Genomic DNA, 21,844 nt, shown 5'->3' with positions numbered 1-21,844 from the left:
ACTGCGGTTAATAAATTTAAGTGCTTATGTGCATGTAATTCAACACGATGTTCCAAAGTTAAAAGATTTTGCTGTTATGTTCAACTGCAAAACCATTGGGAAACTCCCAGCCACCTATCACATGTGTTTAGACAAGACTGTTTCTCCTGCAAAATGTTATCCAAGAAGTGTACATCTGGCTATAAAGGATAAAGTGATAGCAGAATTAAATTGCATGACAGCATTGGGCGTCATTGTTCCAGTGGTAGAAGCCACCCCTGGGTGTCGGCTATGGCTGCTGCAGTAAAAAAAAGATGGCTCAGTACGTATCTGCATTAACCGTGTGTATCTGAACAAAGCTCTAATGAGGCCGCATCATACCCTCAGGACTATGGAGCAAGTCATAGCTGACATGCCAAATGGAAAGATATTTACCACTCTGGATGCCAAATGTGGATTATGGCAGATAACATTGGACAAGGAATCATCCATGCTCACCAAGTACATGACACCTGTGGGCAGGTACGTCTTCCTCCAAATGCCCTATGGCATATGCACTAGAAATGAAGTATTTCAATATTGCATGGAGCATCTTTTTGAGGGATATCCTTGTGAGATCACTATAGATGACTTCCTTATTTGGGGTCGCACCATGGAAGAACACGACCTGCACCTTTGCAAGGCCCTCCAAAGAATTTCTGAAATCAACATGCAGTTAAACCATGACAAGTGTTGTTTTAGAGTCACTGAGGTACACCTAACTTCAGAGGGCGTTAAGCCAGAGCCTGCAAAGACACATACTATCCAACACATGCCTACCCACACAGAGAAGCTGAGTTTGCAGAGATTTTTGAGTATGACTAAATACCTTTCAAAATTTCTCACTCACCACAGTGAGGTTAGAGCTACACTCTGCCAGCTTTTGCACAACCATGTCAATTTATGCAATATTTTCTAATTTTCTGTCTCTATATAAATAAATAAGGATGCAGAGAGATGATTGTGACCTGTACCCCTACTACAAAAATTTAAATATTAGGCATACAATACATTGCCAGAGTATTCATCGGTTGGCAAGAGCATGCCTTTCAATGCCTTGAATTACTTATATGTTTTGTGCCATAATGCTGCCCTTTTGAATCAAACCAGGGATTCATATATATTTATGGTTCCCAAGACCCATGTATATAAATATGGAATTTATATAATTTATATTTATATGTTCTATTAGTGACATGTAAGAAATATGTAAAAGAGACAGTTAAGATAGGCCAATAGTCGCCCCTTACCATACATGCAAGTATGTATAATTGATGCAGATTTGGTTGCCTAAAACATGTCTTGACATTGCAAGTGAAAGTCCACATTCTTAGGAATTAACTAGACAGATTTTAGCCCTGGTAAAGAATACATGTATAGATGGAGATATGATGGATGAGGATTTATGCTATGTGATGGAGTTAGAGAACCGTAAAGTATGGTTAATTATTTGTACAATTGGCTTGGAATAAGAAAATGCATCGGTGGCAGAGTTACAAAATTCTTCATTAAGGCAACAGTGGACAACTACGGACCGCGTCATTAGTAGACATTTCAAAGATGATGAGCAGGGGAGGGCTGGCCTGGGGGGCAGGGGGGCATCGGTCCGCTCATTCTCACCCCTGTTAGGGCGGGCCGGATGGCAATTTCGGCTGATTTTTACCGGCGGCCTCATCTCATGACACGGGATGCGGCCGCCTGGGCGCCCCCTGGGCTGAAATCTGCCAGCCCGCGCCTGATGATGAGATGGTGCAAGTAAGGATGGCATTGTCCAGAATGCTGCCCTTCTAAATCAAACCAGGGTACTCATAAACATTTATGTGAGAGGGAGGACGAAAAAATCTTTGCCCTGTGGTAAGCTTCGTCCAACCCTTGCGTAATTGTGACTACCCAAGACTTGCAGCAAAGGCGGTCCCCAAGAAGGGGTGTACTCACTCAGGGCAACCTTGATGCCTCATACTGCCACTGCGTCCAGGCTAGTGACAAGCAGCTGGGATGGATGGCTCTAATTAAATTAACAAGCAGAGGTCATTGGATGGACAATGGTATAAATGAATAGAGTTAGACATTTTGGAAAGTAAATAGACATAGGTGTCCGGCACCCATGTTGCAAAAAAATTAAAAGATTAGGCACACAATTCATTGCCAGAGCATTCATCGGTAGCCAAGACCAAGGCTTTCTTAACTTGTTTTCCTTACATCATCATCAGCCTGTTTAGTCTGCTTTTTACTGGAAACAACTTTTTTCATATTGACAAGTGTAAATTTGACTGACAGTAGACAGCCTCGAACTTATCAGAATGAAAAACATGTAAAATATGGTTGTGAATGTGAATCGCAATTTATCTGCACACAGCAGACTGTGATTTATGAATATTTTAATATCTCTAATATCTTAGGTTTAGTGGCCTGCAAAATGCTGATTTATTTTACATATTTATGGTCATGCAGGTTTTTTTGTTCTTCCTTGATGTTTTGTACATTTTTTATTGTTTATATGCTAATGTAAGGTACTGTATTGTGTAGCAATACTACTTGTCCTCCGAACATAATTCATATAGCCTAAATTAAGCCTTACTGTTAGGATTTTGGATTGAAGGTTTACATGTGAGATTGGGAATAGGTGATTCTGTGTAATTCATTTGGCCAGATATTTTTGAAGTGTAATTAATTTTGCTAATGGGTAAGTGTAACTTTAGGTATAATTACAGAATAATTGGGCTCTTTCAATATCTGAAGTACAATGCGTGGGTGAAAAGGTTTTGTTGGTGCAGAATCGGAAATGAGAGAAGGCTAGTGTCTTTGGTATTGCTCTAGTGAAGGTACTGAGCTTCAGGCAGGGAGGGGTCCTTAAAGTTTTTCTATTGTTCCAGCTACTTCTAGTTACAGAAATAGCTGGACCCATAGAATTTATAGAATTGCATATTATAATTACTATAAATGTATCACTGTAAAATGTTTCTGTATTGTTTATAATTTTGTATTGGTTTCCTTATTTGTGAACTTTGCAATACAAAATTATCTAATCTAAAACTGACTCTGATATTGATAACATAATCAATAAGTGCATTCCAACTGAAACATACAAACCAACATTCTCCTGGTTTCCATTTTAACTTCAATAGTATTTATTGGTTTTCAAAATTTAAGGGTTACAGAAAGTAAAAAAAAGGGGGGTGGAAGGAAAGTATACAGAAAAAAAAGTAGGGAAGGGGGGGTACATAGTGGGGAGGAACACAGCAAACCGCACAATATCTGTAATACACTAAATATGAATAGTCAAAAACTTTGTAAGCCACTTATTTACACAAGGAAAAAAAAAAAAGAAAAGGTGCAAACAAAATATTCATGATTCAGCCACCCAAGGAGAGCTATGGAGACCCCTGAGGAGATTCATTAAGCGGGGATGAATGGAGAGGCAGACTAGGATCAGGTTGGGCCAAAGGCGCTCCTTCACCTTCTGTAATATACTCGTGCCAACTAAACCATTTCATTAATGGAGATGAAGGGGAAGTAGAGTACGGCATACCCACCATCTCCATTTCAAAGCTATATTGTACTTGGCCACTACCTTCTGTATCGCAGGTGGAAGTGGGGATTTCCATCTTTGCGCTAAAGCAGCCCTTGCTGCAATCAAAATCTGGCCGAACACATATTTAGCATGAAATGGAAATTGCGGAGGGAAGTGATGCAACAGTGCAACTTCAGGAGCAGGGATAAGAGTCTGGACGGTAACTTTAGTAGCTAGTTTAAAAACTTGCACCCAGAACGACTGTATGATAGTACAACTCCAGAAGATATGCATTATGTCACCTGGAATACTACATTGTCTCCAACATAGTTTCGACTGAGCAGGCCACATCTTATGAAGTCAGGTAGGGGTGAGGTACAACCTGTTTATCAGTTTCAACATCATTTCTGTATGGTTCCATACATTTAGACATTCGAAATGAATTAGCAAAAATGGTTTCCCATTGTTTGCTAGTTAGCTCAATGCAGAGATCAGCTTCCCATTGCAACTGGATTCTAGTCTTAGTTTCTGATGGGGCTGAAAGAAGATAACAATACCAAAAGGTAATGTGGGCTCTATTGGTTCCTTTTGTCAACTTCATATAGATCAGGGCCCTAGAGGAGGTCACAGCTATGCCTTGCCTGGGAAGGGCTGTGAACCAGTGTCTTAACTGCATGTATTTGTAAAATTCTCGGGCAGGGAGGTGGAACTTTTCCTGTATTTGTGTAAAAGAGAGTAGGTCTGAGAGTGAGGTGTCCCCATTCAGTATCCACGGATAAAGATTTAAGTCTGGTATAATCTTGGCAATATACAGATTCACGGAGAACAAACATGTGTTTCTGGGGCACTTGAAGGATAATGGAGTAGTATAAAACATACTTAAAGTTTATTAATATGCATTAAAATCAGTGTCATAACGTATAATCACATATAGAGTAGTGAAATATTAAAAGGTGTAGATGAGATGAATAACCTAAATTAACAATAACTTAAAACCAGCAGAAATACTGCCAGAACGATATTGAATATACAATTTAGGTTATTCATCTCATCTACACCTTTTAATATTTCACTACTCTATATGTGATTATACGTTATGACATTATTTTTAATGCATATTAATAAACTTTAAGTATGTTTTATACTACTCCATTATCCTTCGAGTGCCCCAGAAACACATGTTTGTTCTCCGTGAATCTGTATATTTAGCACTTTGTGTGAGTGCATCACTTCTAGGTTGTTGGCCTTATAATAATAAAAATAAGACTAATAGATCTATTCAAGCCAAGCCATCCCCTAGAATATGTTGAATGTTCCTGGTGCGATATATAGGTGTTTCTTTTAGGATTGGATAATCTTGGCAATAGCTGCTAATGAGATATTTTTAATAGGGACCATAAGATCATGATTAGCTGCTAACAATCTGCCCCACACTACTAGGGAGTCATTAGTTATTCGTGGGAAGTGAGCAGGCAAAGGGCGCCAGGCTTTAGTAACCCAAATTAAATCTGCCAGTGGGAACTGTAAATTAAGAGCTATCTCCAGATTGACCCATGGCTTATGGTTCGGGGACAGGGACCAATCTCGAAGTTAAGAGAGTAGACAAGCATCCTGATATCTATGTAAATCTGGTAAAGCTAACCCACCTTGTGGTGAAGGTAAGCTCATCTGAGAGCTGGCTATGCGGGGGGGGGGTTTAAGTTTCCAAACATATGTAATCATAATCGAATGTAGTTTGTCAAAGAGTGGTTTAGGAATATTTGCAGGTATAGTTCGAAACAAGTACATAATTTTTGGCAACACTAGCATCTTGAAGGCTGTCAGCCTTCCCAGCCAAGAGACCTTGCAGCAGACCCATTTGGTTAGGGTAAGAAGTTGTTGTATTAATACTGTAAAATTAAGTATTAAGTTAATCGTAATGTCCAGGGTTGGGGTAATTTGAATGCCCAGGTACGGGAGTGCCAATGTTTTCCAAGAGTAGTGAAAAGCGTTTTTAAGGTGACAGACCTTCGGAGGGGTTAATATTTATTGTGAGGACTTCCGATTTAGAAGAATTTAATTTATAATAAGAAGCGCGGCTGTAGGCGTCAAGGATATTATGTAGGGTCAACAGCGAAGTCTCCGGGCTAGTCACAAAGAGCAAAACATCATCTGCAAACAAACATAACTTGTGAGAGGTGTTCTTGATAGTGATATCTGGAAACAGTGGTGAGGATCTACCAGTTGTCCCAAGGGGTTCCATTGCTAAAACAAAGATCAGTGGCGACAGGGGGCAACCCTGTCTGGTACCATTCGTAATCAGAACTCTATCCGACAAAAAGCCTTTGCTGAGCACCTTAGCTGAGGGATTAGAGTATACAGCAGATATGGCTGACAGAAACTTGCCCTGAAAACCAAACCTAAGAAGAACCCTTGCCATGTATCCCCAATGTAACCGATCAAAAGCTTTCTCAGCATCTAGATCAGGCCTGTCCAACCTGCGTCCCTCCAGATGTTGTGAAACTACAAGTCCCAGCATGTCCTTCCAGCTATCAACTGGTTGTCTACCGGCAAAGCATGCTGGGGCTTGTAGTTTCACAACACCTGGAGGGCCGCAGGTTGGACAGGCCTGATCTAGATAGAGGACAAGAAGTTCTGAGGCCCATTCTAAAAAATTGAGTACCCTCCATGTGTTGTTTGAGGCCTGGTGCCCCTGTACAAAACCCATTTGGTTGGGATGAACCAGGGCCGGAAGGAGCCCATTGAGTCTATTCCTATCAGTTTAGCATATATTTTGATCTCTGAGTTTAAAAGAGCTATTGGTCTATAATTGAGACATGAGGCAGGGTCCTTCCCCAGCTTGGGGATAGTGACAAGCTGAGACTCCAGCATTTCGGATGGAAATGACCCTTGTGTTGTACCCGCATTAAACAATTGTTCGAGCCACGGAGGGAGCTCCTCTTGAAAAGTAACATAAAAGCCATTGATTTATCCATCAGGTCTCGGGGCCTTATCTCTGGGAAGACTTTTTAATGACTGCTAAGATCTCGGATCGGGACCAGGGGGCAGACAGAGCGTCCGCAGTCTCTGGATCAATTGTAAGGAGTTGTAAACTACTTAAGAAACTACTTAAGAAACTATCTATATCTGCAGACTCGGTTGGTGTGAAATACTATCTTCCTTCAGATTATAAAGTTTGGCATAGTACTGTGCAAACATGTTGGCTATATCCCTAGGGTTAGAAACCTTCCTCCATGTGTCATCTAGCAGGTGTTTAATTCTAAGTTGAGCGCATTGATCCCTAAATTTTCTAGCCAGAAGTTTCTCTGTCCGATTATCCTGCAACATAAAATTTTTGCCGGAGTCTTGTCAATGCTTGTTGGGTTTTGGACATTAGCAATTTCTGAAGCTGACCTCGGACCTGTATAAGCTCTTTTTTCAATTTCGTAGATGGACACTCTTTGCTTTGGGATTCTAACTTTTGCAGCTTTGCTTCTAACTCATTTTGAAAATGTTTGTGTCATCTGGAGAATTAGTTTGGCCATATTGTTCAATGGCATTTTTAATATCCAATTTACCTTCTAAAAGGGTCAGAAGATATGCCGGCATATGCCATGGTCTAGGTGGAGCATAGGTTCAGTCGCACTGCCACAACCAGAGTACTGGGGCATGGTCGGACCATGTCATTGGTAAAATTTTAATGCATTTAGTAGCCCGAAGTGTCCACTTATCAGTAGTTTAAGATCAATGCGGGAGTATGAATTATAGACAGGAGAAAAATATGTATAGTCTCTAACATTAGGATCTGAGGTTTGCCATACGTCATAGAGATCATGCTCTGCCATTAATTTGGTAAAAGTTAGAGAGTGGCCTGAAATATTCATGGGAGCAGAGGAAGTCTGAGAAGGAGAGGATCCATCTAAATTGGGATCGGCAACAATATTAAAATCCCCCATTACAATCAGCCCATCCTCTCTATGTTTCTCAATTTCCTGTAAAACACCTTTCAGAAAAGGAATCTGGTGTCCTTTTATAAAAACCAATTGTTGGGAAGCATGTAGCATAAAAAGCGTCATTCAATTAATATGTAAGCAAAATATATAATTCAATTTCACAAGTCACATGTAAGGACTATTTCAGCATATTTGTATGTGCCACCACACTGGTTTTGATCTGCTGTGAAGCTCTAATAAATAAGTAACTGTGAATTACCACTAAATAATATCAACTTTTGTCATTGGAGATGCAGATCATGAAATCAGAATCCTAAATAGAGATTGCTTTTTTTTACAGTGCATTCACTTTCATACTCATATCAGTAAAGTATAAAAAGACATTTACAGTAACAGTCTGTGTCAGATTAGAATAGTAAAGCTATTGATATTAATATTTATTTACTCATCTCTCAGGCCACGGAAGTTTTTTGTTAACTGGATCTACTTCTTGTGGTGTTTTCTAAACTGGAGAATCTTAGATTGCAAATATCCATTTTGCAAGTGGCCCTTACAAAAATTATTTTCTTAATTTGTTGTAAAACTGATAATAAGTGGTAATATTTATTAGCTATTGAGTTTTACACTATTGGCTTTGTGCATAGGATAAGTATGGTCTGAATATAATCTTTACTTACATCTCAGAAATATTTTATGCCTTACTATTCTAAAGGAGAAAATTCTGTTCAATTGCTCATCTTTATACATTCTATTAATAACATCGCTGCAATTAATATATGTTTCAGATAAGAAGACAAGGTGGAATTCAGTTATTAGTAGATCTCCTAGATCATCGGATGACAGATGTTCATCGAAGTGCCTGTGGAGCACTGAGGAACTTAGTATATGGAAAAGCAAATGATGATAACAAAATTGCACTGAAAAACTGTGGTGGTATTCCAGCATTAGTACGACTGCTCCGGAAGACTACTGATCTGGAAATTAGAGAACTTGTAACAGGTTTGACCCATAATTTATTTAATAATTTCTGGTTTACTAAAGATTACATTTGTGTGGAGGTTGTCTGACATCACTGTTTCTCACAGCAAGTTAGTTTACTAATTTCAGAGCTTTTTTTTGTTGAAGAAGATGAAGAAAAGCTTCTAAACTCAATATTATATTATCAGAATTTAAATTGAAATAAGTTCATCCTGATATACTGTTACTAAAAGCATCACAAGAAGAAACCCCCTCATCTGATATTGAATCCTTCAAAGCAAACTTTGGAATGATTTTATATGTGATAAGGGTTTATGTTAGGATTATCATAGATACCTTTTTTTTTTTACTTTTAATTGCACCCTCTTTCTGATGTGATCCCTTTCACTGCCAAAACATAATAGCAGTGTGGTAGAAACACTGAGAAAACTGTTAGCTCCTACCACTTTTCTTCTGTGGCTGAGACAATTTATCTGTTTTCCTTTCGTGTTTAGAGTGGTATAATATTTATCCCTTCAAACCCCTGACTGATTCATTAAGTAGTAAGCATCTTTGTACCAATGAACAATTTCATATAAGACTAGAGAAAGTGACCCAGTTGTTGTTTTGTATTTATTTGTCTACTGTTGCATTGACAGCCACAACTTGGCAGTCAATTGAGACTTCCCTTAGTACCCCCTCTGAGATCCCTCAGCAGCACCACTGTGCTGCTGATTGTGTTGCGGGATAATGACCATGTTCAAGGGCTTAACTAAAAATGTCTGATCTCCTTAGCAACATTTTGTAATGGGGCCCCCTATATACCATCATTCATACTTACCATAAGGTCTGCTACAGTACATCTCCATTCAGTATCCAAAGGGCAGAGAATCCAAATCATAAAACAAATTTATTATGAAGCTTTATTAAGTTTGTACATCTATAGTTATGCCCCTAATCAAGTAAGTGGTTTAAGATGCCTTTTGAGTGAGTAGGGACGGTTAATAGTCCTATTCACACAATCCAGTAGCTCAAAAAGTTCTGCTAACCACTCACTCATGCGCACCATGGTGGTGCACAAGCAATGTAGCCTCACCTGCTGTTTTAGTAGAGGGTAGAACTAATAGCAGTATCCGCCTCTAATTCTGCTCATAGAGCAATCATTGCTGACTACTTACTCACTATCCCATCCCACTTATGCACACCAGGACAGTGTTTGAGCAAATGACTGCAGGTTCTGCAGACCGCTTGCTCACTATCCCATGCTAGAGGCAATTTAAAGCTGACAGGTTTGAACACAGAACAGAAGTGTTACGGGTGGGTACAAGCGAAGTAGGGGCACAGGAGAATATGGATGGAGTTGTGAGCTTGCGGATGTTGCAGGAGACTTATATTTATATCTATTTCATATATGCTATGTTTGGTGTAGGTGTTGTCAAGGGTAAGCCAAGTGCAAGGCCATTTCCTGTCTCTGTATTGCACTTTTGCTTTAGTAGCATGATTATATGTATTATCTCCTTAATCTCTCTGGAGACTGATAACTGCAATCTTTGCTTCGACACATTCCCTTAAGGATGGTGTCACATTGGTGCTTTAAACACGTCTGCCTAATGCATCTGCTCCATGCCAGGTCTATACTGATAATATTTGAGCATCTTGTTTGGTGCTAAAAAGTGTTACAAAAAAATGTCAGAAATGTTGACGTTTTGCTAAATATGGCACAATCTTGCACATAGAGAAGCCCAAGCCATGCCTCTTCTAGTGACAGGATCTGTAAAAAGTAGAGATGGGCGGGCTCGGTTCCCCGAGAACCGAACCCGCCCGAACGTCCGGAATCCGAGTACTGAACTGAGTCGGCTCGGTACTCGTGCGCCTATTCGGATTCCAAAACGAGGCAAAACATCATTGTGACGTCGTCAGATATCGGATCTCACGAGTTTTAGAATGAATAAATAGCCGCCTCCACGGCGATCTAGCGCCATTTGAGAGGGGGACAGAGATGGGTTAGGTCGAAGCAATAGAGCAGGAATAGAGCAGGAAGAGGGGAGTATAGAGGAGGTATTTTTCCTAATTTACACTACAAAGTGTTTGGGGTGTTATATTCCCCCCTTCTAAAAAAACTATTTTCTGACTGCTGAAATTCTTATATACCAGCACTATATTTTTCGTAATTTGCACTAATAAGTGTAGGGTGTAATATACACCCAAAGAGAAAAGGTGCTTTGGCCATTTTCAATAGCTCTTTTTAGTGTGTTGTCTGGCACCCTGGATTGGTGTGTGTCTGATAAAAACACACATCCCGGGGGGTCAGCGCTCATTGACATTTATTAGCTGTAGAATTAAGGACGGCCTAGCAGGGATTAAACTGTATTTTTCGTAATTTGCACTAATAAGTGTAGGGTGTAATACACACCCAAGGAGAAAAGGTGCTTTGGTTATTTTTATTTATCTACAAGTCTTTGCAGGCTTTTTTTCGTAAATTCCACTAATAAGTTTAGGGTGTAATATATACCCAAAGAGTAAAGGTGCTTTGGTCATTTTGATCAATAGCGTCCTTAAAGCAGTTCATTTTGGCTGATTCTAAGCTCACTGATAAACTGGCTTTTTACTTTGATTTTCAATAGCTCTTTTTAGTGCGTTGTCTGGCACCCTGGATTGGTGTGTGTCTGATAAAAGCACACATTCCGGGGGGAGGTGGTGGTCAGCGTTTGTTGACATTTATTAGCTGTAGAATTACCTCACTTATCCAAGAAACAGTTGGAGCACTCGTTGCCATATATTAGCTGTAGAATTACCTCACTTATCCAAGAAACATGTGAAGCGCTCGTTGCAATGTTTCCTAGATGTGGTAGGAACTGACGTGTGTTTGAGTCATTGCTCTGTTGTTTACCATCCGGCCAGATCGCTGCAGTATTTGGCTGAAAGTGTATGAAAGCATATTGTGACCTGTGAGATGGTCAAAATTGAATGGAAATGACTGCAAATTAGTGTTATTGAGGTTAATAATAATGTAGGTACAAAATAATACCTTAATTATGTTATTTTAGCCCAAAAAATTAAATTTTGTAAAAAATAGCAAACAAAACCAAGCAAAACCAAAACCAAAACACGCAAGGGCGGTTTTGGCAAAATCAAAACACGAAGGTAATCCAGATCCAAAACCAAAACACGGTGGTCAGTGAGCCTCTCTAGTAAAAGCCTCTGCAGCATAATGGTGGAAAAAAGGTACATTTTCAATTATAACCATGTTGCATATTGTGTGAAGCAGTTTTTGCAATTTCAGGACCTTTAATAAATATCCCTCATGAGAATGAGTGAGCTCTTTTCAGGTGTCTATGGTTGTTTGACCTTGACATGACTGAGCTCTGTTTCCATGCACTCCCACAAGCAATGAATGATAATTAAATTGAATTTACCCTTCACAGAACACAGGAAAAAGCCACAGGAAGCTCAGAAGGTGACTTTTTAAATAAAAATTGAAAGAAAAGTAAAACATGTCTTCAAAGAGAAAAAAAATATTTTGCCTGCATCATTTATTAATTTGATACATTAGAAATGTATTCACTGTAGTCCAAAAGCGTATGATGCCCTGCAGGCCGGTCAACTTGACAATTGTTTTCTACAGAATAATCAATGTACAAAACTGTGCATTGTACAGAATGCTAGAAAAAGCTTAAATCAGGATGCTATGAGTATCCTGGTATGTGATTTGGCAAAAAAGAAAATAATGTGAATAGCAGGCCAAACTTCACAGCATATTAGAGATGTAGCAATGGTACTTAAGCCTTACAGAATGATCTGGTGTGACCAATCACAGTTCGTTAACTCTATCCACTGATAAAGAGTGTGTGGCACTGCTAGACTGATTCGCCATATCCACTTTGTCTCATCAAAACATATGGCTAAATGTATGTTACTCAATCTGTCAGTAGTCTGATGCCCAACATATTATACAGCCCAATGTCTAACACATACATAAATGGTTCTGGCACATAAAGCTCCACGTCCATATCACAGCCCAAGACCACCATATACAGCCCTGTGCCCACCAACTTCAAACACATGTGGCCAGTATTTGCAGTTCTGTGACCGCCCAACCTTTTCCTATCAGTGTGGCGGCTAAAATCTAGTGCAGCCCAGGTGTGTGTGTGTGTGTGTGTGTGTGTGTGTGTGTGTATTGTAGTATAATCAGGGGAACAGGCATCATCTCCTTGGTGAACAGCAGCAGTAAGACACACTATTAAAGTAATTCTATCGTTTCCAAATAAGCATTGCACAAGCGATTGTGTTGTGTTTCCAAAGCACAAAGTAATTTATTTTAGCAGATGCAATAATTTAACAATTTAATACATTATTATAATACAGTACAGCCAATACCAAAAGATACATACATACCGTGCTCTCATTGCGCTCGCTGCGCTCCCACGGGTACCAGTGAGCAGTAGTTCACTCTAGAATACTGTGGTCAGAGAATGACTGAAGCTAGTGGGAGCACAGCTATGATTATATACATTCAGTGTTACAGAGAGAACAATGCAGATGATGTGTAGCATGGCATACTGAGTGCAATGCCACAACAAAACAATGTTAACCAATATACTTTCGTTCATCCAATTATACGACTTCGACAACACAAGTCCAGAAGTTTCAGGATAACAGCCACAGACAGTTTATTCACTAGCTTGTAAACAGAAACAAAACACAAATAAAATCCTAGCCGTCTGGCTTCTAACTAATACATTTATGGAGGCCCTCCCTCATGTGTAGGACCTTATGTCCCATACACACACCAAACCATATGTATATCGCTGCTCACTGCAGCAGACTGTCTCAGGAGGTAGCTCACCTCCTCATAGGTCTGAGACACTGGCTGCATATCCCAGCTGCCTTATCACAGGCACCTCACAGGTGCATCCCTTGATCAGTCCTTATGTATACAATGCTGGAAGCCTGGGACACATACCCCTGTATCTAGCCTCCTTCCAGTGACTCTGTCACAATATATATATATATATATATATATATATATATATATATATAATATAAATTATGCAACAAAGTACAGAGTAGTGCCCCCAATTCATATTATGCCACATTGTTGTACCCTCAATTTATATTATGCCACACAAGAGCCCCCAATCAATTCATATGATGCCACAGAGTAGTACACACATTCCGTATTATGCAACATAGTACAGCCCGCAATTCATATCATGCCTCATAGTAGAGCCCCAGTTAATATTATGCCAAATAGTTGTGCCCACAATTCATAACATACCACGTAGTTTTGCCCCCAGTTCATGTTACGCCACAGCATTTTATGCCACAATTCCTGTTATGCCGCTGTAATGCCCCCATTTCATATTATGCCACACATAAGTGCCCCCAATCACATTATGCCTCATGTAGATGCCCCCAATTCACATTATGCTACACATAGGTGCCCCCAATTCACATTATGCGCCACATAAACACCCCCAATTAATGTTCTGCCTCACATAAGTACCCTCAATTCACATTATGCCACAGTAATGCTTGCAATTCACATTATGCCACAGTAATGCCTTCAATTCACTTTATTCCACACAGAAGTGCCCCCAATCCACTTTATTCCAATCAGAAGTGCCCCCAATCAATGTTATGCCTCACATAAGTGCCCCAGTTCACTTTATGCCTCACATAAACACCCACAATTAATGCTTTGCCACACATAAGTGCCCCCAATTAATTTTATGCCATGTTAACCACCTGTGTACGCAACTTACCAATTGCAGACACAGGAGTGATGCAGTTCAGTGTCGGCAATGTGAAGCATTGACGGCAGGTTGATCTGCCAGACTACAGGATGCTGCATGCCATATTTTGCACGCGTGCTGTGGGTTGCCGACCCCTAGTTTAACCCATTCACTATGGGTGTAACTTTTGAGAAAATTGCATTGTTAGAAGTAGGAGGACTATTTGTTGAGGATTCAAAGATACATTAGGTTATCAGCTGACATGTAACCATTAGTACTACTATGAATATTATAATATATCTTGGAATAAAGTCATAATATCTTCTAATTTTGCAAGATTAGATTTTAATTGAATGTAAAATTCCTTCATTAATTGGTTTTGAGCAATATTTTTTTGTGCATTTTTAATTTTCCCTTCCCAACCTATAAAACTGTCTGATAATTAACCACATAAATCAAAGAACAGTCTGCCAGGATCAAGTATAACTCAACAACAAAATCATTTAAATTGACATTAATATATTGTAATAGTAGATGGTAGGCATCTTTTTTATTTGCAACTCTCTGGATGTTCTGAGCTTCATAATGTTGCAAAGTTGTCTTTTATTCAACAAATTCACTAATTTGTGGATGTCTTTTTTTTTTTTTTTTTTAAAGTACATTCCTTATAAACACTATGAGGATCATTGTTAAAAGCCTTAGCTACTTTGGAGAACAGCTAAGAAATATCCTCAATATGCTTTGCACAGTTCAGATCTGATGTTACATGTATTACATTTTTTAAACACCTATTGATGGTCATTAATCGAGGTGTGTGGAGAAGGTGGTACTTATCTGTGTTTTATAAGATTGTCATATTTGTATGTTGAATACTGCTATGATTTAATTTAACCAGATACGTGTAAGTTGATTTGCTCTAATACAATTTATTTTTAATACAGCTACAATTAAATAAAGAAATACAAGAAATGAAACACATTTTATTTGATCCATGTCCATTTTGCCTGGAGTGTAGTTGTTTTTTTTTCTCTTTTATATTTGGAGTCATATTTGTCATCTATTTAAGTCTGCACAGATTGCTTGTGCAGCCTCCTGATTGATTAGGGAAGAGCGGGTCTCAGCAGGTTTTTCATTTTTGTTTTCTATAACAGTTCTTCCCTGTGCCAGCCCTGCTTCTGTGCTTTCTGCTGGGTCTCTAATTTTGGAGAGGATTAAGCTACCAGCAATATTCTCTCTTTCTTAGTTGCATCAGGTGTTGAAGAAGGGATAATGTATGGAGTTTAGTTTACACTGTCCTTTCAAAACTATTGTCTTATTTTACTTGGAGTTAGTGTGTGGGTAGTTTATGACTGGGTGTGCAGACATATGACAAATAGTTTTGTTTTTTTGAGTGGTTGGGAAGCTAATAGGGTGAGAAGTTTGTTAGGAGACATTATTTTTCAGACATTTGTTTAGTTTATTCTTAAATTTGTGTTCCTTTTGGCAGTTACATATAACAGTTCAAGACAAAAGGGTCAATCTACCAAAGGCAGATGAGCCCTATTTTTATTTAAGGAAATCCCTTGGGCTGGTACGGACTATTGCGGTCTATCACTGAGTGCAAGCAATTTACAAATATGCAGATTGACACTAAACTTATCTGGCAAGCCATTGTTGCTGGGGAGTGTCGCTCAGGTGCCCATGTAACATTTTTTAAAATAAATTCCGGCAAGTGAAGAAGTGACTGTGCGAGCTAGATTAATTAATAAGATTGGGATACCTGGAGTGGCAGCTTTATTGCCCTGATTGCCCTAGTATAATGCATCGGGATCTCTAAGGCCTCTCACTGAGGATTTTGACGCTTACTAAATTGGTGCAAGTGTTGTTTTCTTAGACAAAAAATAATAAGTGGGAAATTGCGCTCAATTATCTTAATGTGAACACATATAATAGCCATATAAAGTAATGGCACCGATGTAAGTGACCCCATTTCTAGAATAGGACATTTTTGGGGGTTGGGCCCACACTTCATGAATCTTCATATAAGACCAAATCAATTAAACCCCACAAAAAGGAAATTAAACATCTCAGGAGAGGAAGACGAGGAGGTCAAAAAACTAAAACCAATGACAGAAAGTACCCAAACTTGACACCAACTACAGGGATTTTCAATCTAAGCTCACATCCACTATCAGCAGCCGAAACAAGTGTCCTTAACATAGGACTTAAATATGCCCCCACTAAACCAATTAATAAATTCAATACCTATTTAGATGTGAAGCGATTTGTGAGGAAGCTCACACTCAAAAAATATTTCACCAAAACTCCCATGGAACGAGCCATTATGAGTGAACAGTCCAATTATAAACACACCAACCTTAAACCCGAGTCACTATTTTATCCACGTCAAGTAAAGGGTTGTCTGATAGAAAGTTTTGAGACCTTGGTACTTAATGATATAGAAAAAATCAAGGAACCACGGAGGAGCAAAGTTAACCTTACTCCCATGGAAATGGATGCATTGAAACAATTACAAAACAACAAAGCAGTTACGATAAAACCAGCTGATAAAGGTGGGGGAATTGTGATTCTTAATACCACCGATTATATTGCTGAATTACACTGACTTTTATCAGATAGATCTACCTATGGATGTTTAAAAACAAATCCCACAAACACATATTCTGAACAACTTAGAGGAATTTTAAGAAGAGGTAGAGATTTGGGAATCATTACTTTGAACGAATTTAATTACATATATAATACCCATCCCACAATTCCCGTTATATATTATTTACCAAAGATCCATAAAAACTCCACAAACCCCCCAGGAAGACCGATAATCTCGGGAATTGGATCAATTACTGCCAATCTTTCTCATTACTTAGACACTTTCCTACAGCCATACGTAAGGGTACAAAAAGCATTTTTAAAGGATACCACGCACATCTTACAGTTACTGGATAATATAACATGGGAACCAGATTACTGGCTAATCACATGTGATGTGACATCATTGTACACAGTAATCAAACACAATTTGGGCATCATGAGCATTCAGCACTTTCTTGAACAGGACCCCGAACTAAACCAAGAACAGGTTGATTTTATTCTTACAAACATTGAGTTCATTTTAAAACATAATTATTTTTGGTTTAATGACCAGTTCTACTTACAATTGCAAGAAACAGCCATGGGCACCAGGTTTGCCCCCAGCTATGCAAATTTATATATGAGTTTCTGGGAAAATGAAACCATTTTGTCCCACAATAGCTGGGAGGCAAACCTGGTGCTCTGGAAGAGGTTTATAGATGACATCATTATCATCTGGCGTGGCTCTGAGACTGCCCTACTTGATTTTATTTCCCACATAAATACGAATGACTATGGCCTACAATTTACAGCCAAACACAGTCAGTCATCCATAGAGTTTTTAGACTTGGAGATCTTTATCTCAAACGGTAAGATTGCTACAAAAACATATAAAAAACCTGTCGATGTGAACAGCTATATTTTATGCGACAGTCACCACCATCCCCAATGGCTTAAAGCCATTCCGTTTAGTCAATTCACAAGAATCCGACGTAACTGCACTTATCTACAGGATTATATAGAGCAGGGTACAGATTTGATAGCCGACTTCCAAGAGAAGAAATATAATACCGATCTAGTTATGGAAGCAGTTGAAGAACTTAAACATAAAGACCGCAACACATTACTACAATACAAGTCAACTAATACTTCCACACTAACTAACAACGGTGATCAGATTTATTTCATCTCTGATTATTCAAGAGGAGCATACAAACTCAAGAATATAATCAATAAACATTGGCATATCCTACAGCAAGATGAAATTGTGGGATCTTTACTACCAGAACACCCTAAAGTTGTGTTCAGAAAAGCCCCTGACCTGAAACAAAATCTTGTCAAAAACCACATAAAAAACAATAACTCCAAAACCAATTGGCTGAGCCAATCTATTCAGAAACCTGGCTTTTATCGCTGTGGCAAGTGTAGTAACTGCAAATTTCTCAATCATAGGTCCACTACTAACACGACAGAATTCCATTCCACATACAATAACACGAGGTTTAAGATAAAGGATTTTATATGCTGTGACATGAAAAACGTGATCTATGTACTTCAGTGTCCCTGTTCAAAACAATATGTAGGACGTACTATTAGGCCCTTGAAAATCAGAATAGGAGAACATATAAGGAACATAAAAAATGGGTTTGTAAAACATCACCTCTCCAACCATTTCAGATTAGAACATAATTGTGATCCCAAGGGTCTGACTTTTATTGGTATCAAACATGTAGAGATGAATTGGAGAGGAGGTAATCATATCAAAAGATCAACAGAGAGGAGTCAAAGTTGATTCTCCTCCTGAACACTTTGTTACCACGAGGTGTGAATGCTGAGTTTGTCCTCACCATTTGATAATTCATCCTTTGCTGTTTTCCACTGAATCTTCTCATCAGTTATGCTAACCATGTCCATTCCATTTATTCACGATCTACACTTAATATCAGTGTTATCCAGTTTGCGTTAAGCCATACCAATCCCCCAAGGTGATATCTCCGTGTATGTTACTACCATATCACCCTGGGGATGCCCAACCCCTGTCGAACTTGGAAGCCAAGCAGGGTGCGCCAGACCAGTACCAAGATGGGAGACTGCTTGGGAATATCTGGTGTAGTAGGGTTACATGTCTGAGAATTATTATCCCAATTTGGTTAGGATTGGTCACTGGCAATAATGCAACTAATGGATACATTGTGACATAGTCACTGTGAATAAATATGGATATATTCTCACACTATTTATGACCATCTTGATGTGAGAATATATATGTATATATATATATATATATTGACTATAGAAAATATGCTATGAAATGGATGTATATATAATGTAATTTTTTTCCACCACAATCAACTATGTGACATATTGATTATGATACCAATTAGGCTTATTGATTATAGTTATTACTGAGCTGAAGGTATATTATTATATGCTAGATCTTTATAATGGCTTACAACCATGTCAATTAACAATGGGTATTTTATTGTCAAATTGATCTAATTTTGTATTTGAAGGTGCTATAACACCTGTTGTGCTATTATCTCATTTAAGTCATATAACACAGAATGTAAAGAAAGAGTTTGCATGTTACACATTTCTACAAAAATTATTTTTTTATGTGTATTTTAAACCATTAGTAAAGGCTGTTTTTATCCTTTAATGTGTCTCCCTAAGATTGTAACGATTAGCATCCAATTATCCGATCATCAACCATATAAATACACCCAGTAAGCCTGGCACTGCTTTACCCCTGAAGAAATTCGCCTAAGCGAATGAAACGCGTTGGGGCACGCCTACACGACTACACGACTGACGTCATCCGGAAGTCACCTTACCCGGAAGTCACGTGCGTTCCACTGTGGAACGCACGCCATTTCTCCCCTCTGCCTGTCGGCATCTAGGATCTCCAGGAGCGCGGTTAGCGCTATCCACTAACAGGGATCCCTGCACCGCTCAATCAGTTCTAGGTTGTACCTTCTTTACATCTGACGGTTACTGAGGTTGGTAGACTTATTATTGATTATTGGATCCCGCTGCCTTGCTGTCTGTTTGGGCTCCAAAGAATTTACTATCTTCGTGGGATTCTTTCAAGCATTTTCCTAGTACATCGATAGAAGCGCATTTTGCACTTTGCCTATTGACTTTTTCATTGACTTAATTGATTTTAGCAGTTTTTGTTTTATCGATTGTACTGGTCATTTTATCCCTTTTATTTATTATATTTTTTTTTATTGCAGATTTTAATTGTTACTGTGCATGGACAATTAAATGTTGTTTTATCTCAGTTCATTTTGATTCATCACTTGCAATTCTATTATATGTATTCGCATTAAGATAATTGAGCGCAATTTCCCACTTATTATTTTTTGTCTAAGATTTCAAAGGGACAGGATATTCCCTTTTGGTAATAGCTGCTCTTATCTTATCATAGGGTTGAGCACCACTATTATTTGTTTATCAAGTGTTGTTTTCTGTAAATATTGTGAAGCAATCAAAAGAATTCACCAAAACTAATTTCTCTAGGAAATTGCTTTTGTCAAAAACAAATTATAACATAGGTAACTGCTAGCAGTCAAATTGGCATTATTTGTTAAAAGAAGCTCTACATCCTGTCATGAGATATGCTATTCATAAACACTTATTAGAATATTTTGAGTCAGTTAAAAGATTGAATTCCATTCTAGATGGTCCTTGTTTTTCTTGTGAATCAACTTTAACATCACCTAAAACAAAAACAAATATCAAATCTAATGCTCTGTCATGAGCACAAAGATTTATCTGAAATTCTTCCAATTCTTCTTGCTTATCTATTCATTTAAGCCCATACAGTGATTCCATCTCACCTCCTAAATTAGTGTCTATTTCAGCCAATGTTCATCTATCCATTCTAAAAGAAACATGAATTAAAGGATTTGGATACCCAGGTTTTCATAAGACTGTCCAGTTACTACTTAGAATAGTTTGGCCGCCTACTTATAAAAGAGATATTAAGGCTTTGAACCTTGTTGGGTGTGCGCTAGAAATGAATCTCACTCTGCTCCATCTAGTATGTGTCAACCTTCCATGAACTCATGTATTAAAAGATTTCATTGTTGATTTACCACACTTTTCAGTGTTAGTTGCATGATCATGGTTTGCTTAAGTAATATATTTTTGTTTATCCCCCTGTCTTCTGCCAAACAAATTGACATGATATTTGTAAGTAAAGTAATCAAGTATCATGGAATTACCATAAATACAGTGTTAGACAGAGGATGCCAATTTTGTTTCCAAATTTTAGAGAGAATTATTCAAATTTTTGGGGCTTGAGTTGACTTTTTCTTCCTCTTACCATCCTGGAATCAATTCCCGGAATGGAGAAATCAGTCTTTGGAACAATTTTTAAAATACTACCATTCTGATCATCAATCTGAATGGATAATAAATATCACATGGGCAGACTTAACTCATAAAAAGGGGGTAGACTGCACTGAGCCAACCAATCAGGAGTAGATTTGACATGGGCAATGGACAAGGCCTTTATGAGCATGCCAAGCTCATTTATCTCCTGATCATGCATGTTGGCAGATCTACCTCTTGCAAACAGGATAATTTCAAAACAATGATTATTACATAATAATGTTTAGCAGCAGGGATAGTTCAGATCACAGAGAGCAATCAGTTATGTACAATTGGGATTCAAACACCATATACAATAATCTGTAATTTAACAAAGAACTTTATGCTTCATCTTGGGATATTTCCATAGGACACACACAGCAGAGGTGAGTCCCTGTTAGAAAAGGAATGCAGTTGTCAAGATGATGCCTTCCCCCTAATCCTATACCAGGAGAGAGAGGCTAATTTACATATAATAGTGTCACACAGTATGCTGCCTCAAAAAATGGCAATACCTTCATACTCTTTTGGATTTACAATAATATACCCCAGGCATGCTTTGTAAATAAAAGAAATAATTTGAAACAATAAGTTATTTCATCCCATTTTCTATGTGAAGAAAAGTGAATATAGCCAGAACTGGCTACTGGTTTCCTTAAGGCAGTGGCGCACGCAGGGGGGGGTTTCTGGGTCTCCAGAAACCACTCCCCTCCGCTAACTAAGTGCCCACCATAGCGGCACTG

The 21,844-nt window shown here is 38.5% G+C and overlaps 1 protein-coding gene across 7 annotated transcripts in view; it reads left to right on the top strand.

The window, feature by feature from the left end:
• Positions 1-21,844, top strand: part of CTNND2 (catenin delta 2) — a 632,047-nt gene that overhangs the window by 324,396 nt on the left and 285,807 nt on the right. For all 7 annotated transcript variants that reach the window (XM_075212716.1, XM_075212719.1, XM_075212718.1 and 4 more), the window contains one exon: positions 8,247-8,460. In XM_075212716.1, coding sequence (XP_075068817.1) covers positions 8,247-8,460 — 214 coding nt within the window. The remainder of the gene's footprint in view (positions 1-8,246; positions 8,461-21,844) is intronic.

Source organism: Mixophyes fleayi, chromosome 5, assembly GCF_038048845.1.
Source record: "Mixophyes fleayi isolate aMixFle1 chromosome 5, aMixFle1.hap1, whole genome shotgun sequence".
NCBI classification, from domain to species: Eukaryota; Metazoa; Chordata; class Amphibia; order Anura; family Limnodynastidae; genus Mixophyes; species Mixophyes fleayi.
This window is presented reverse-complemented; position numbering and strand designations above follow the sequence as displayed.